The sequence below is a fragment of the Sminthopsis crassicaudata genome, chromosome 1 (assembly GCF_048593235.1).
Source record: "Sminthopsis crassicaudata isolate SCR6 chromosome 1, ASM4859323v1, whole genome shotgun sequence".
Taxonomy (NCBI): domain Eukaryota; kingdom Metazoa; phylum Chordata; class Mammalia; order Dasyuromorphia; family Dasyuridae; genus Sminthopsis; species Sminthopsis crassicaudata.
The window spans coordinates 290,348,233-290,365,714 of record NC_133617.1 but is presented as its reverse complement, the minus strand read 5'-3'; the positions used below and the strand labels follow the sequence as shown (position 1 = coordinate 290,365,714).

General features: G+C 35.1%; 1 protein-coding gene across 1 annotated transcript in view; it reads right to left on the bottom strand.

Annotated features, from left to right (window-relative positions):
- The window catches only part of STMN2 (stathmin 2), a 69,794-nt gene extending 65,211 nt beyond the window's left edge, over positions 1-4,583 (bottom strand). The window contains exon 1 of the mRNA XM_074278947.1: positions 4,422-4,583. Within this exon, the coding sequence (XP_074135048.1) occupies positions 4,422-4,440 (19 nt within the window). The 5' untranslated portion in view covers positions 4,441-4,583. The remainder of the gene's footprint in view (positions 1-4,421) is intronic.
- Between the last annotated feature and the right edge of the window lie 12,899 nt (positions 4,584-17,482).

Below are 17,482 nucleotides of genomic sequence, written 5' to 3'. Positions count from 1 at the left end.
AGCTGGTATCTGTACCAGCACCAGCATCAACAAAAACCCAAACCCAAACATATGAAGAATAACAATGAAACTGAACTTGTCTCTGTAACTAAAGTTCTGGGACCGAATACCACGAGTGATTAGAATTTAATACTTTCTACTTTTCAAGAACATCTTTCTTCCAAGAATAAAAGATGTTTAGACAAGCATCATTTGGGCAAGATCCCTTATAATACTTAATCTCCTAATCTACCAGTGGGTAAAGCCAGTCATCCAGATTTTGACTTCCTTGCCCTAGGTTACTCACTCAGCAGTAGCCTAATTGTTTATAGACCTACAATCAGCTACCCTGCTATTTAGTTTTTTTCACCATCCTGAAATTATCTCCAATTTTCTAGAATTTTCACTGTTAAACTATGTGGCATAATCTATGTGCATATTTTAAATTTTGTGTGTTGTGGTCCTTGTAATTTATTTCTTCTCTAACCCGGAATAAAAATTATCCAGAAGGTACTTTAATACTAAAAACCACATTCATCTAGCAAACATTTTGCATACAACAATGGTGTAAAGAATAAGAAAAACCACAACTACAACACAACAGATTCAGCATAGTAACTGAAATGATTATCAAACTCATTTTAAATACTTTAGCAAATAATTTAACACCCCAGATTCTGGATCACCAACTTTGCAAGTTAACTGCCACTAGGGAGGGTGCTTGTGTTGCCTCCTCTTGGCAGTTGATTGTCTGTTCAGGGTGATGGTAATTTCCATTTCACCACCAGGGTTTTAATTCAAAATTTAGATAATTTAGTTCACAACACATGCTACTAACCTACCAGCAGTGGGGAAAGCTAATCTTAAAATGACGATTTTATTTTTAACACATTTTTAGCCTCTCAGAGTCTGAACTGAAGGAAACGAATCCTTAGAAACATTTTTCCCCCGTTGCAACTTCAACTACCAAATTAACAACAATTTTTCAATCAAAACTTGGCAAACCAACCCTTTTCTTTTTAAAGGAACGGACACTCAAAACGTAACGCCATAACGCATACACACACTCTTATACTAATGCGACAAACAACCTTTACAACCTTTAAATGTTTACAAGATATTTATAACTTTATACATGAATAGAGTCCAGAGAGATTTTAAAATGCTTCTCTCAGTGAGGAGAAAGGAGAAAGAGAAGGGGCTATATAATCTTAAATTTGAGAGCAATTTGTCTCTTCACCCACTCACCCACTCTCCGTCTATTCCTAAAAAAAAAAAAAAAAAAAAAAAAAAAATCTTTGAAAACAATAGTCACTTAATGTGATTTAGGATCTGATTAATGGAGTGGAAGATGGGGTAGGGGGGTAATGAATGTGGAGGGGCAGATTCAAATATCTCAGAGATAGTTGGATGGTTCGGGGGTCCTTTCTCCCGATACAGAGCCCCTCCCTTTTTTTTTTTTTTTTTTTTTTTTTTTTTTAAATGAATATGAGATGAGAACCTTTGGCAAAACTAAAGGAACCTTTGATAATAGAGACAGAAGTTAGGCGTGGAGTGGAACTCCTGCTGGGACTAATTTCTCACAGACTACGAATTCCCAATACGAGACTAGTATCAGCACCAGACTGCTGCAATAGGGAAAGAGAGTAGGAAGAGAAGGGCGCGTCCAGCACTGCAGGGCTGGCTACCCTCCCACAACTCTCGCTTTGGTAGAATTGCATGTCCAGTGGTTTTCTGTCTAGCTATACCCCTCTTCGATTTGACTCCTCCTCCTTCTCATCCCTAGTTCTTTCAGACTTCCCGGGGGGATCCATGGGGCGATGGAGGGTGGGACAGGTTTCGGCTAGCTCAGATTCCTTATCAGCCCACAGGGAAAAGCAGAAAGCTAGGGCGACTGAGCGAAGGATAGCTTAAAAGAGGATACAATGAATGGTTCCCAGCCCTGAGAGCTTGACTGAAGAAAATAGGTGGGTGTGGGAGGAAAAAAGCTCTAAATGGCTACTGCGGGGCTGGTAGGGGAGGGGCTCTGAGAAAAGGGTATATCTCCCGTAGTTGACTAGGGCGGGTTTGGGTTGGGGGGGCAGAAGGAAGCAAGCTGGGTAGGGCAGGGCAGGACGGCTTTGTGTAGTGGGTATGGATTGGAACTACTCCCACTATGCCTCAAAGCCCTAGACTTTCCTGGGTCCAATACTCCTTTCTAAATTGCTAGCCTAGATATCTATGCTACTTAAAAGAATGGGTAGGGCGGGGTTTGGGCTGGGTCGGTAAGTTCAGGTTGATAGGTAGCTGGAGGGGAGTACAGGCTCTTTGCAAATCCCTGCTAGGAAGAGTAACCATATTCAAATATGAAGACCCCCGAGCCGCACCCTCTTCTAGCATTTCAGACCCTTCAGACTTGGAGAACAGGAGGCGCTGTAGCGCGGCGGGCGGGGCAGGAGGGCTAAACGCCCCACCGGGAGCCTGCTCTCCTTTCATTTTTTCCCCTCACACTGCATTCACTATCCTGGAGAAGTGCCCAGATCCAGGAGCTACTGGACACACCTTGCCTCCTCTTTTCTTTTTGTCCTCCTCTTCCCTTTCTCCCTTCAAGTCCAAAGCTCAAAAGGGAAGCGACCACAGTCTCAAGACAGCTATAATATCCAAGACCAGTTTGGTTCTGATACAACTGGAAAGAAAACAAATTCTTAAGTAATCTGACTTGCGTTAGAATGGCCAAAAGATATTGAGACCTATTAGGTAGCAAAATATAGTCACTGATTTGTTAAAATGTATCATATCTGATACATTCATTTGTTTTTCTAGTGACTTAAAACATTCATCTCCTAAACAATAAGATAATTGAATGACAGCAAGGATAATCTCTACATCTATGGTTTAGAAGCTGAGCGACACACCTTTATATTCTGATCAGTATCCCTCTTTACTAAACTACAAGGCAAGGTTTCCTTACTAGTCGTTCTATTCCCCTTCTTGCTTCTCTCCTTCCCTAGATTTCTGAAATGTTAAATAAGCAAGGGCGATGTTGTGTGTGCGTGAAGAGAGAGAGAGAGAGAGAGAGAGAGAGAGAGAGAGAGAGAGAGAGAGAGAGAGAGAGAGAGAGAGAGAGAGAGAGAGAGAGAGAGAGAGAGAGAGAAGAGAGAGAGATTGAAAGAGAGAAACAGAGAGAGAGAAATTGAGAGAGAGACAGAGAGAAAGAGAGAGAGATTGAAAGAGACAGAGAGAGACAGAGAGAGAGAGATTGAGAGAGACAGAGAGAGAGAGATTGAGAGAGACAGAGAGAGAGATTGAGAGAGACAGAGAGAGACAGAGACAGAGAGACAGAGACAGAGGGAGAAAGAGAGACAGAGAGAGAGAGAGAGAGAGAGAGAGAGAGAGAGAGAGAGAGAGAGAGAGAGAGAGAGAGAGACAGAGAGAGAGAGAGAGAGAGAGAGAGAGAGAACTCCCTAGCGCTTCTGGGAGGAAGAGGACTGGGAAGCAGCAGCGGCAGTCTCAAGCAGATGGGTGGGGTCTGTCTGCATTGTGCTGAGCTGCTGGAGTGTGTGGCACTGAGCTCTGCAGGTGCCCTCCCCACAGGAACGCTCAGCCTCACACAAAGAAACCCAAGGCAATCTTCGTCTGAACCACCCTCCCTTCATCCTTCTCCTCCCCAACCCCACCCCTGCAACTCCCCACCCAGCACCCTCCCACCCTCCACCTCCCCACACCCTTTTCACTGTTCTTTACTTCTTCCTTTTTCTATTAGTCTCCCCTCCCCCAAAACAAAGGAGCGGCTGCTTCCTTCTCCAATACTAGCGGGTTAGTTTAACTAGTCAAAACGAGTTATTTCATCCTATTCTCTCTCTCTTTTTTTTCCCATTCAGCATCCAACCGCAGAGTTGGAATCAGTTTGACTTTGGATTTTTCCCCTCTTCCTTTCTTTTCGCCACCCTTCCTCCCCATTCTCATTTCTTCTGGTTTACTAAGGGGGAAACTGGGGAAAAAAATAACATTAGACTGACAGTATAATGTTTCTTCATAACTTCAGTTTCTGGCTTTCTATATCATCTTTCCTAAATTTAAGAGAAAGATGGTTGATGTAACTTTTCTCTCCCTGAAGCACCGAGGGGTTATTAAGGGTAAATAAAACCTTTATGGATGGGAGACCAACTTACCTGCTTCTGTGACTCTGGAATAATTCTTGACTGAGATTTCAAAAGACTCTTCTCTCCACCCTCCCTCACCGCACCCAGGATTATCAGATCTCTATGTCCTTTCTTCCCTAAATTCTTGTTTTTGATATCGCCAATATTATAATTTTTCTTTACAAACCACGCCAAAGTCTTAACAAACAAAAAATAAAGAAACAAAACAAAACAAAAAAACAACCCCCCCAAAAACCCCATGGGACAATCTGTATCATCGCCTGTAGGAAAAGGATAAAGGAGTAAAAACCGATTTCTTACCCATTGCTGTTTTAGCCATTGTAGAGATGTGCAGATGGATGCTCAGAGGTGGGGAAGGCAAAGGGGTCCAGCTACAGCAGCGGAGAGAGAGAGAGAAGACTGAATAAGGCACTGAGTCTGCAGAGTGGGGCTGTGGAAGAGAAAGAGCAGGAGGCAGGAGCCCATGAATAATTATCACTTCTCAGTCCAAGCAGATTGGCTCTGGAGGTCCCCTGATATGACTCCCGCAGAGCCAGAATCTCTAAGCATTAAATATTGATCTGCCAATGGTGCTGGAGTACAAAGTGCCAAAATGCAGTTTGAAATGGAAATCAGTTCTTCTCAGGCAGCTCCCCCCATTTTAGGGGGCTTAATAGTACAGTCCATGTAGAACGTTTGGTGTCTTAACATGAGAAGCCTCTTGGAGCTGAGAGCTGGTTTTTGCCTACCTGGGGGGGGGGGGGAAGGGGACTTGACATTGTTCACAATATTTTATTGGACAGATGAGATTTGATCAAAGGGATAGAGTAATTTAGAGGACTATGAAAATTGTGACAATTGTTTACTTAGATTATCTGGATTGTTACTTTTAGAAAGAGACTTTTATTATTGAATTGTAGTTTTTAGCCTTTACATATGTTAGTGTGTGCACATATGTAAACACACCCATATATACACATAATACACATACATTCATATTTCTCTATCACTTTATTAGTAGTTGGGTTTTGTCCTCTAAGAGTCACTTTTAGTAACTTTGCAGTTTGCAGAGTGATAGATCTATCTTTAGTGGTACCATGGAAAAGAAGTTCTGATGTTACTATATAATTCTTGGTTCCTTTAGTAAGATTAGGCTGAATTAGGAATCTTAACAGTAGCATTTATTTCCTCTGAAATTTTGCTTTAGTTGGAGAAAGGTTTTTGTTAACATGAAAGGTCCAAGGGCATGATGATACCTAGTGATCATTTCTTGATTAGTGATACAAAGTGCCTTTTTATTAGTAGGAAAAGATACTGTACTTAGTGTTAGAAGAGACATAGTTTTGACTATGGATTTGGCACTTAGTAACTGTTTTCTTAATTTTGGTACACCTCTTATCCTCCCTGAGCCTGTTCTTTCATCTATAAAATAGGGATAAATAATACATATACTATTTGCTTTAGAGTAGTTGTGATGAAAATGCTTTATAATATGAATTTGAGTTGTTATCAAGGACAGATCTTATTAAATTGGAATTTTATTGACTGTTATTCCCTTGATTCTTCATTGTACTGAGATATAAATAGAAAGAATGGTCTAAAGTTTAGCAAAATATGAAAATAATGAAAGACAATTCCAAAGAAAATAGAATAAATAATATGCAACTTATTTTTACAAGCATGTAAAATATATTTACAAGCATAACTTCTTTGGGACTATACACATTCACCCTATCATTTTGCAAAATTGGAAAGAAATGTTTATATGAATAAAGTGCTTTTCTTGAAATTCTTTTAAATACTTCTTCAATATAAGTTTATACACACACACATACACACATAAACTGGGATGTGTATATCTTGTTTTACACACTGTTTTGAATGTTACAATCTTGATTTGAAAAGGTTTAGAAAACATTAGGGCACTCTCCTTGGTGCTGAAATAAAATCCCATGGCTGCTATAAAATATGTTATATAATTTTAACTCCATAAACCCTTCATTAAATGTTAGGTAGCCAATAGAATTGTAGAGTTTTTGATATGCTGAATCATGAATAAAACCTCTAATAAAGTAGAGATCAATAAAATTATCCCCCTATCGGGAAGATTAGAAATCATTTTTCCTGTCATAGAAAGGTATGTGGAAATGACACAGCAGACAAAATATAAACAGAAGTATGGAGAATACAAATATAAATGTTTACTTTTTTCTGACTCTTGTCATTTCCCAGCTTAAATGTTATTATTAAGTCACACTAAGAGGAATAGTTATTGGTCTTAAGATGAGGAATCTTAAGAATAACTGTATGAGTCATACTTTATTTGCTTACCTCATCAATGAGCTACTCTGCCCAGGCCTTTGTGAAAAATGAAATTCTGCAAATCATGGTAGAAAGGGGTCTAGCAACTTCTATAGGCATATTTTTTTTCCTATAGGCATGTTTTAAAGAAATGTAACTCTCTTAGGGAAAAATAATAGAAGGGCTATCCATTTTTCATTTCTAGATAAATGGGTACAAATGGAACATTCCTATAGAAGTGGATAGAAAAAAGTAATGATCACAGTGTGCAAGGGTAGATGGCTATTTTCTACTGGTTTTAAATTTTGAATAAGTCACTGGAAATTACCCCCTTAGATAGGAATGAGTTAGTGGGGAGAAAGTTCTTTTTTTCAGCTATGCCTGGCAAAGGGGGAAGAGTAACTATGGTAAGGAGGGAACACCATATGAGAGATAGTTGATAAAATGGGGGTGGTGGTTGTAGTGTTCTGGTCAGTTTTCTGGAGGTCACTGGAGCAGCTTTCATTTCAGTAGAGTAATTATCATGAGAATACCAAGTGTTAAAGTCCAAAGCCTTTATTGTCTCCTTTACAATCTAGTTTCCTTGCCTGGGTCTTGGGTCAGCTTTCTTGGAGGCCTTCTGGAGTCTTGGTTTCAGTGAAGAAGCAAGGGAGGAGAGGCCTGCCATCATGGTGGTGTGAGATGGAGTGAATCTCTCTTCTTGGCTCTGAGAGCTTGAGCTCCCTCCTCCAGTCCTCTGTCTTCTCCAAGTCTGACCCTGGCTGAGTTTGTCCTACTTTATATGCTACATCATCATAGGTGTGAATCTTGTAGAACTGTATTAAGTACTAAGTAAATATACTGAATTAGAGAACTATTAATCACCATGCTAAACTAGATAATCATTGCCTTATCAATTCCACTAAGTTAGCACCTTGTTTAAGAATGCTTGTTTCAAGTATAGAGTTCTGGCCTGTAACAGGTGGTAAATTTGGAATTTAACTTTTCAAAAAAAAAAATTCAGCTGAGTGACTTTCTGTTTTTAGTAGATTTCAAACTGAGAGTCAATGGACTCTGAACTCACTGTAATTCACCACTGTAATATGGAATGACTAATGTATATGAGATAACTCATAAGAATGATGATGATTTTGGAACCAAATTTTAGGAAGGACATTTATAGCTAGGAAAATGATCTGAATGGTGAAGGACCTCTAGACCATGCCATATATATTAGGGAAAAATGCAGATTTAGATTTGATATGACAAACTTTTTTTTAAATGTTCATTGTTAAATTTCTTACTTGTAGAATTAGAAATTTCATTGTTAAAAGGTACTGCTTAGGCCATATAATTCAACATTACTTGAGAATCCCTTCCCAAAAATGATCATATGTCCTTCAATTGAAAATTTTAAGTGAAATGAAACATGCTATATCTCCGAGACATCCAATTCTATTTGTGGGAAACATTTTTTTGAATACTACTATTATTGACTATAACTTATATAAGTTTATAATTTTAAAGTATGATTGTCCTTTAAAATCTTGGAGGTAGGAAGAGGGGAAAAGAAGTGTTTTCTCAGACTTCATGTTCAGAAAAATAAGTCTGATAATTATTTTATTTCAAGAATCTGTGAACCTCCTTAATCTTCTCTCCTTAAAAGCCCACTTCACTTAAATACATAATATAAAAATATTTCCTGTTACTACTAGTTAATAGGTGAACATGATGACAACCTGCTAGTATTAAAGAGATGCTTCCATAATTTCTACCTTCTTCTATTTGGAGCAAAATCATACTTTATCTTACACTTTCTTGCATTTTACAATTGCTATAATTTATGGCAGCATTTATGGATCCTGGAAATCAAAGAACTGTAATAGGAATTTTAGTTAACTTTGAGTTGGGAAGAATTGGAAATTGTCTTAGACAATAGAACTGAACATAAAAGTGTTAATTTTCTTAGTTGCTTAAGTGGATTAAGTGAAGTCACTAACTAAAGTTACATAGCTTACTGCTATAATAGTCAATAAGAAAGAATTCACTAAGTGAATTGCTAAAGACGGCTGAGAAATGGAGAATATTACTATGATTGAAGTTATTGTTTGGAAGTAAACCTCAATTTCCAAACTTGTTTCCAAAGAGGTATCCTACATAAAAGCCTTGGAAGTAAACCTTATATATAAAGAATTAGCAGATTGACATTTAGCATACCTAGGCATTCCTAAGGGAAGGATAAAAAGGGACAAGTGGGAAGACAGAGAGAAGCATCTGTTTCACTGAGGTGTTATGTGAGAAGCAACTGAATAAAAAAGTGTTTTCAAAGCTGTATACTAATAATAATAACACTAATTTCATCCATTGAATCCTGAATGATTCTGATGAAAAGATGGAACACACCTTTTGTTAAAAACTCCATGAAGCTACATTTTGTTCTTACAAATAAAATTTCTTTTCAGAATGAACAAATAGCAGTTACAATGCAATCTTCCATTCTTTGTTTTTTTCAGCTAATTTTGAAATGATAAATACATAGTCCATTGTTGAATTACTTGTAGAAGACTAAGTGTCCTCTATAAACAAATTCCTTTCACATTTTCTCCAGTTTTTCCATCTCTCTTTTGTGATTTTCCTCCCCTTTAGCATTTCGAGGTTGGGGACTCTCTTATTTAAACTTATATTTGTATACCCAGTTCTTAGCATAGTACTTGGCACATTTAAAATACTTAATAAATTCTTCTTGCCTTGCCTTTTGTTATATTACTTTTTATCTTACTTATCTTATTCTATCCCATATATTTTGACTTCTTCCTAAATTGAATTTCTTGTTGTTTTCTAAATATTCCATGTCTTTACTAGCCCAGTTACTTTTGCTCTTATTATTTCCTTTGCTGAGATGAAATTATAACTCCTTCATCTATTATATTCCTGTTTAAAGTTTTAATTCAGATGCTATTTATTCCATGACTTTTCCCTAATCCCTTCAATCTGTACTGCTTTTTCCTTTTAACCACTTCATATAGCCAATTTCCTTTTAGATTCATTATTTCATCAAATTTTATTTTGTAGTGTTGTTATTTATGTACATATCACATTCTATTTCTTGACTGAATGTTTCATGAGGGCAGAGGCCATATCTTGAGCAAAAATTATGCTTCTCCCAATAGTTCTCTACACTTAACACTAATAAAATTTTGCTAAATTGAATTAAAAATAATTGTGTATTTTGACCACAATTGACTGAGGAAACAAGGATTTCACTTAAGCATTGATAAATAGCCTTTAAGAGAAAAAAATGATTTCTTGTTCTTTCATAAATCCATTCAACAAATTGTATATAAAAAGAAAATCACCTCAAGGAGAAAAAGATAGCTTTCAGAGCAATGCAATCTATATTATTCAAAGATTCTTTAATATATCAGGGAGTTGATTTTGAAGTGGTAAATGGATGTAACATGCTTTATTATTTGCTTGTTTCTTTAATTATTTTTAGAATGAATTCAGTTAACTATTATCACTTTTTCTTAAGCAAGGCTTCTTTTTATGTCAAATAAGCACTTATACACATTGGTGATTAATAGGACTGATCCCTAAAGCAAAATAACTGAATTAAATTACTAAATCCTATTGATGATAATTAATAATTGAATTTTTTGGAAATTAACTTCTTTTGGCCACAAGGAGAGCTTGATATACATTTAATAAGCTGACTCTTCAAAGTCAATTTATCAGTTTTGGTACCTTTGGTATCTTGGCAGCAACTACTGTAACTTTTTTTTCTTCACTAGGCATGTTGATTTCTAGTCCTGGTCAAAGGAGGACATTTGTTTCACTGCAATCAGACTGGAGGAATGGATTTTCCATGGGAGATCGTTAATTATTTCTATGTCATATGAGGTAGGAAAGTTTGGACAGAGTAATGCAGTGCTTTGCATAAGTATCTATGATAAATCTGGATGATTTGATTCAATTCAACAAGTTTTTGCAGTGTATTGGGAGCTATGTGATTGTAGAATAAGTTGCTTATGATTTTAATTCAAGATTAGGAATAACTTCAAGATTAAGAATGAAAAGATACCACGAAGAATTCTGCACAATGTTTGGTATATAGTGAGATATTTTGACTGACTGACTTTGAAACTATTATATCTTTTAAGAAGGAATGAATGATAAATGAGGCTATGAAAAAAGGATTGGAGAAAGTCAATGATGAAGTGTTTGAATGTGTGATCTTCCAAAAAATTATCTCATTAGATTTTCATTGTTTCACAATTACAAAATCTCATAGACTTATGAGACAACAAACATTTATTAAGTATTTATTATGTGCCAGGCACTATGCTAAATGTTGAGAAACTAAATACAAGTTCCTGCCCTCAAGAAACTTACATTTTACGGGAAGACATGTTAAAATAAAAGTTGATTGGGGAAGAGAAAGAAATGAAGGTATCTGGCACAGAACTATTGTAGAGCAAGTACAGGAGATTCAGCAGAATAGCCTTTAAGGAAGGAAAATATAGCTGGTCTGAGTATTCTTCTTAAAAATGAAGGTTCTGGGAGGAACTGATTAATCAGAGGGAGAGGCCAAAGGGAAATAGGATTCTTTCAATATATGAGAGTTGAGAGTTTCCAGGATGGAAAATTTGCTAGAATATCATAGAGAAAGTCTGGGGAAAGTCAGGAAAGCAGCCTGGAGAAGAATTAAGTTCATGGATACCACATTAAGGATCCCTTATTTAAGATGACCAATTCTGCCTTTTAAATAGTTTTAAATGTTAAATATCAATTCCTCTCTTCCCCTCCCCACTTCTATATCAAACCTCGTTCTGTCTCTGAATCTTTCATCCATTTCATCTAATTATGTCTTTTTGGGACAAGCAGAACAAGACTTAGTGTACCTCCTACCCAGAGGTTACTGATTTTCAGCTTACCAAATCCCTGGTCTTGGACATCTCCAGCCACGCTACCTCACTGAGCAGTGGTTCTTGTTCAACAGAATGCTTAGAAACAGTGGCTTGCAAGCACAAGTCTTTATCCTATGCAATTACATCCTGAACTACTATTGAATTCCTTCCAAACTCCTCATGAACTCCTATTGAACTCCTAAACTCCAACTTACTTTCTAGTCCCCATTGCTTATATAGAGTCTATGAGGTAACACACAGAGCCAATAAGGGAAGGAGACATCTCCTGTTGATGATGTATCCTCCATGTGACTAGAGTTCTTGCTTCAGAGGTAGCTGCAGGGATCACATCTGGGTGCCTCAGGCATCAAGATCTCTGTGCTTCCTCTTATGCTACATGAAGCTCCTCCCTTGACCCTTACAACTTAGCTTTTCCATTACTTGAAGATGCCTTGAGTCTCTTTTAAATCTTCTCTTTTTCAGGCTAAATGCCCTTAGTTCCCTCAAACAGTCCTTGCCTAGCATATTCTTCAGTTCTCCCACTTTTCCTGGTAGATCTCTTCTGGCCATCTTCTAGATTGTTGATGTCCTTTAAAAAATATGGTCCTCACAGTCTGCTGAATTTGTTCTCACTGTGGCAGAATTCAACCTGTTAAAATTTTATGGATATTAACTCTCTTCAAAAAGGCATTTGCTTTTTCTTTCTCCAAGCTTTATTTCTTAAACAAATTTGACAAACATATTTCCTGTAGTACCAAATTGATGATACTATAATGTCCAACATCACAGGGTCAAAGACAGACCTATGAAACTCTCCATTAAATATCTTCTTCCAACTTGATAGCTCATTAATTACTGTGGTTTGACTTGCATCCTTCAAGTAGTGGGAAAAAATTGAAAAGGCTATTTTCTAAGGGAAACTGAAATATGATTTAAATATGATCTTTAATTAAATGGAATGTTTTTGTCAGTAATTTTTTGCACGATCTGGAGTTTTAAAATGAGGACTCAACACTTGGGAGTTGAAGTCAGTCTAAAAGATCTTGTACTCTATTTCCCAAAATATACCTAGATTAAGTTGTTGGAATCAGATGGCATACCTATGTGAGGTCTATTTAGGTCCATTTTGTGAATAAAATTGAGAAAGGAATTAAATTTGTAAAGCAGAAGAATTCTCTATTGCATAATAAAATCAGTTCCTTTTAAATGACTGAGTTATGTATAAATTTCTGAATATAGCTCACAGGTATGTGTTTACTATAGTCACACAGAATGTGTATATTTCCCTAAAATCACACAGTGAATAGGAGAAGTGTGATTTAAGCTTAGATTTTCTACTTTCTAAGGCTGATCTTCTATTTATCCTAAAGATAATGCAAATATGCATGGATAGAAATATATACTTTGAATGCTATGTAACATTTTTATTATTTTTATATTTATTTTATTTTATTATATGTTTATTTTTATTGTATTATATGTATATGGAAATTCTGACTTCATGGTTAAATAACCTATCCTCAGTCACATTTAACTTCAAGAATTAGTCAGCAAGAGAGATTAGAACTTTAATCATATAAAACCAACAAAATTTGTATACAAGCAACTCAAGTTTTGATGTTGATTCAGGGACCATTGTATTCCCTGTAAGAGACCTCTAAGAACATGTGGTAAGTCATGAAAGGTGAAACAGATAAAACCCAAAAGGAGGAATCCCAATTGAGGTTTCACTTTTTCTCACACAGTCCTAGCTCTCAGGTGTAATAGAATGTGGAGAAAGTTTAGCAAATTTTGGCCAGTATATTGGCTGACATGACATTTCATTGACACTTAATTGAGCAGACTTGGCAGATGTTCCCTAAGAGTCAGAATATTTGTATCCTCTTAAATTCACATACACATAGGGATCCTTGGATTTCACAAAGTTAAAAAAATCATCAAATAGAAATGTGCATTTTTCCAAATACATGGAAAGACAGTTTTCAACATTCACTTTTGTAAAAACTTGCTATCCAAAATTTTCTCCCTGTCCTCCTTCCCCAAGACAGCAAGTAATTTGATAATTAAATACATGCAATTCTTCTGAAGATATTTCGATATTCATTAGTAGCAGTAATTTTTTATTATGCTGACTTGACCTACACATAAACAGTTAATATTTCTCCAATTATTTGGGTTTGACTTCATTTGTTTGTAATTGTATTCATATAGTTTCTGGGTTTGTCTTGCTGGGTAGACTGTAAGTATTTTGTACTGTTTGCTATTATTTAAAATGGAATTTATCTTTCTATCTTTTCTTCTTGGGTTTTATGGGAAATATATAAAAATGCTCATGATTTATGTGGGTTTATTTTATTTCCTGCAACTTTGCTAAAGTTGTTAACTGTTTCAATTAGTTTTTCAATTGATTCTCTAAGGCTCATCATATTGTCTGAAAACAGTGATGGTTTTGTTTTTTGTTGCCTATATTTATTCCCCCAAGTTATTTTTCTTATCTTTTTGTTATAGTTAGTATTTCTAATACAATACTGAATAATAATGGTGATAATGGACATTCTTGCTTCACCCTTGAACTTATTGGGAAGGCTTATCACTTATTACCATTACACATAATGCTTACTTTTGGTTTTAGATAGATATTACTTATCATTTCAAGGCAAGCTCCATTGCTTCCTATGTTTTCAATTTTTTTTTTTTAAAGAAGTGGTATTGTGTAAAGTCCAGGCTAGCTCCCTGGAGGCCTCAGGAATAGTCAGAGTCAGGATAAGTAAAAGTCCTTGGTCTTCAGGGGCAGAAATGAGGGAGACAGACAAACTGCCACAAGCTTGCCACCAATCTCCCTTCTCCTGGTCCTGCTGCAAAGTGAAGTTCTCTTGTCTCTCTTACCCCACCCCTTAATCCTTACCTATAATTATTTGTGATATACGAAATATGGAGCCTGCATGGAACAGTGAGAAAGGCCATTTTTCCAAACACATGCTAATAGAATCATTATCCAATAAGTAATTAGCCTTAAGTGCTAGGTTATCTTATTCAAGCACACCTTTTAAGAGTTTCAGCCCTTTACAGTATTGTATTTTGTCAAGTCTTTTCTCAATCTATTGAAATAGTCACATGGTTTTTTATTGTTTTTCTTATTCCTACAATCAATTAATGACAGTTTTCTGAATAATGAACCAATTTTACACTCCTGTTATAAATCCTACCTGGTCATACTGTATGATTCTTGTAATATATTCTTTAATCTTCTTGTTAGTATTGCATTTTTTTGTATCAATATTCATTAGATAAGTCAGCCTATGTTTGCTTTTTGTGGTTTAGGTATCAAAATAATATTTCTGTCAGAGAAGGAATTTTGTAGGACTCATTTTTTACCTATATTTTAAACTAGTTTATATAGTATGAAATTATTCTTTAAATATTTGGTAGAATTCAGTTGTAAATCCATTTGGTTCTGGGGATTATTTCTTAGGGAGTTCATTTATAATTTGTTCAATTTCTTTTCCTAAGAGAAGATTATTTAAATCTCTTATTTCCTCTTCTGCTAATCTGAACAATTTATATTTTTGTAGTTATTCATCCATTTCACTTAGATTGTCAATTTTATTGGCAGATAATCAAGTAAAGTAGCTTCCTATAATTGCTATAATTTCATTTACTTTAGTGGTTCATTTACCTGTTTCGTTTTTTGATATTTATCATCATTTGGTTTTCTTCTTTTCTTTTTAGATTAAATTAATGAACATTTTTAATTAATTAAAAAAAAAACTAAAACCTTTTCCTAATGATAGTTATTACTTCAATGGGTTTTTACTTTCAATTGTATTTGTCTGTTCTTATTTTCACTATTTCCAATTGGTGTGTAATTAAGGATTTAAGTGTTTTTTTTTTAATTCCATGTCCAATTCATTGATCTTCTATTTATCTATTTTATTGACCTGAACATTTAGAGATAAAAACATTTTTCCCCTCTAAGTATGCTTTGACAATTCCCCTAAATTTTGATATGTTCTTATTGTTGTCAATATCTTTAATGAAATTATAGGTTGCTTGTATGATTTGATCCATTAATTCTTTAGAATTAGATTATTTAGTTCCTAACTAATTTTAAATCTATGCTTCTAAGAACTTTTACTGAATACAATTATTATTCCATTATGATTTGAAAATGATTTATGTGGGTTTATTTTATTTCCTGCAACTTTGCGAAAGTTGTTAATTGTTTCAATTAGTTTTTCTGATTGACTTTCTATGGTCCATCATATTGTCTGTAAAAAGAAAATAGAAAATACATTTAATATTCCTGCTTTCATTTGTAAGTTTTTTATACCCCAATGTTTTTATTCAGTCTTTTTTAGTCATGTTCAATTCTTTGTAACTCCTTTGGGGTTTTCTTGGCAAAGTTACTGGCATGGTTTGCCATTTCCTTCTCCAGGTCATTTTTATAGATGAGGAAGCTGAGGCAAACAGGGTTAAGTGACTTGCCCTAGGTCACACAGCAGGTGTCTGAAGCCAGATTTACACTCAGGAAAATGAGATTCCTGACTCTAGAACTCTTCTGCCTTGATACATGGTCATTATTCATGAAAGTGTTATGTACAGTAGAGAAAAAAAGGTGTACAGCTTTCTACTTCCTTTCAATTTCCTCATGAAGTCTATCATATTTTGCTTTTCTAAAATTCTATGAATCTACTATCTTCTTTTTTGTTTGACAATTAGAGTTATCTAGTTCTAAGAGGGGTAAATTGAGATCCCTCATTAGCTTTTCTTTTAAGAATCTGGATATTGTCATTTTGTACATATGTTTAGTATTGATATTACTTCATTGTTTATTGTACCTTTCAGCAAAATGCATTTTCCCTCCTTATCTCTTTTAATTAGATAAAATTGGATCCATTTTTGACTTTATTTTGTTTGAAATCTTGCTTACTATCCCTCTTTCTTTTTTAGTTCTACTGAAACATAATGGATTCTTTTCATCTCCTTATTTTAACTCTGTGTTTTTTGTTTCAAATGTGTTTCTTGTTAACAATATATTGATGATTCTGGTTTCTAATCCATTCTGTCATTCACTTTCATTTCATGGGCAAATCATTCCCATTTATGTTTAGAGTTATGATGACTGTGTACTTCCCTCCATTCTATTTCCTTTTCTTTTCCTCTTTCTTTATTCTCTCTCTCCTCAAAAGTCTGTTTTGCTTCTGACTACAACTTCCCTTGAGGAACCCTCCTATCTTATCACTTTCTTTTCCTTTTGCTCAATCCCTTCCCCTCTCACTTCCCTTTAGGATAAGATAGATTTTTTATACTTTTTTCTGTCTTTTTTTACATCTGTTCAGATGAGAGTTTAAGCATTGCCTACCCCAGTACTCCTCCTTCCCTTCACTTTAAAACCTTGTAGTGAACCTTTTTTATCTGAAATAATTTTTCTCCATTCCTCTGCTCTCTTCATCCTTCTAGAATATTCCTTCTTCTTTCTCAACCCAATATTTTTTGAATATCCCAGGATACTTGACTCAGACTCATTACCTCTGTTTATTAGACTACTTCTAACTGCTCTAGGGTTTATAAAATTCTTAGATGTTTATGTATCATCTGCCTATATAAGAATGTAAACAGTTTAATTTTATTGAGTTCCTTATGCTTACTCTTTCATATTTACTTTTTTCATATTTCTCTAAAGTTTTGTGTTTCAATGTCAAATTCTCTAATTCAGCTCCTGTCTCTTTATCATGAAATCTTGAAAGTTTTCTGTTTCATTAAATGTTGATTTTTTTTTTTTTGCCCTGAAAGAATTTATTCAGTTTGCTGAGTATGTTGGTGGCAATCCTATATTTTTTGTCTTTTGAAATATCATATACCAACCTTGCTGTTCTTTTATAATAGTAACTGCTAAATCTTGTATGATTCTAATTATGATTCCATGATATTTGAATGGTGAATTTATGGCTAACTGAAGTATTTTCTTTTTGTCTTAGGAGCTTTAGAATTTGGCTAGAATATTCTTGGGGATTTTTATTTTGGGATCTTTTCCAAGAGATGAGTAATGAATTCTTTAATTTTCTATTTTGTCCTCTGTTCTTAAGATATCAGTCAGTTTTTCTTCATAGTTTCTTGAAATATGATTTCTAGGGTCTTTAGTGATATAGATTTCAGCTAGTCAAATAATTCTTCAATTATCTCTTCTCAATCTAC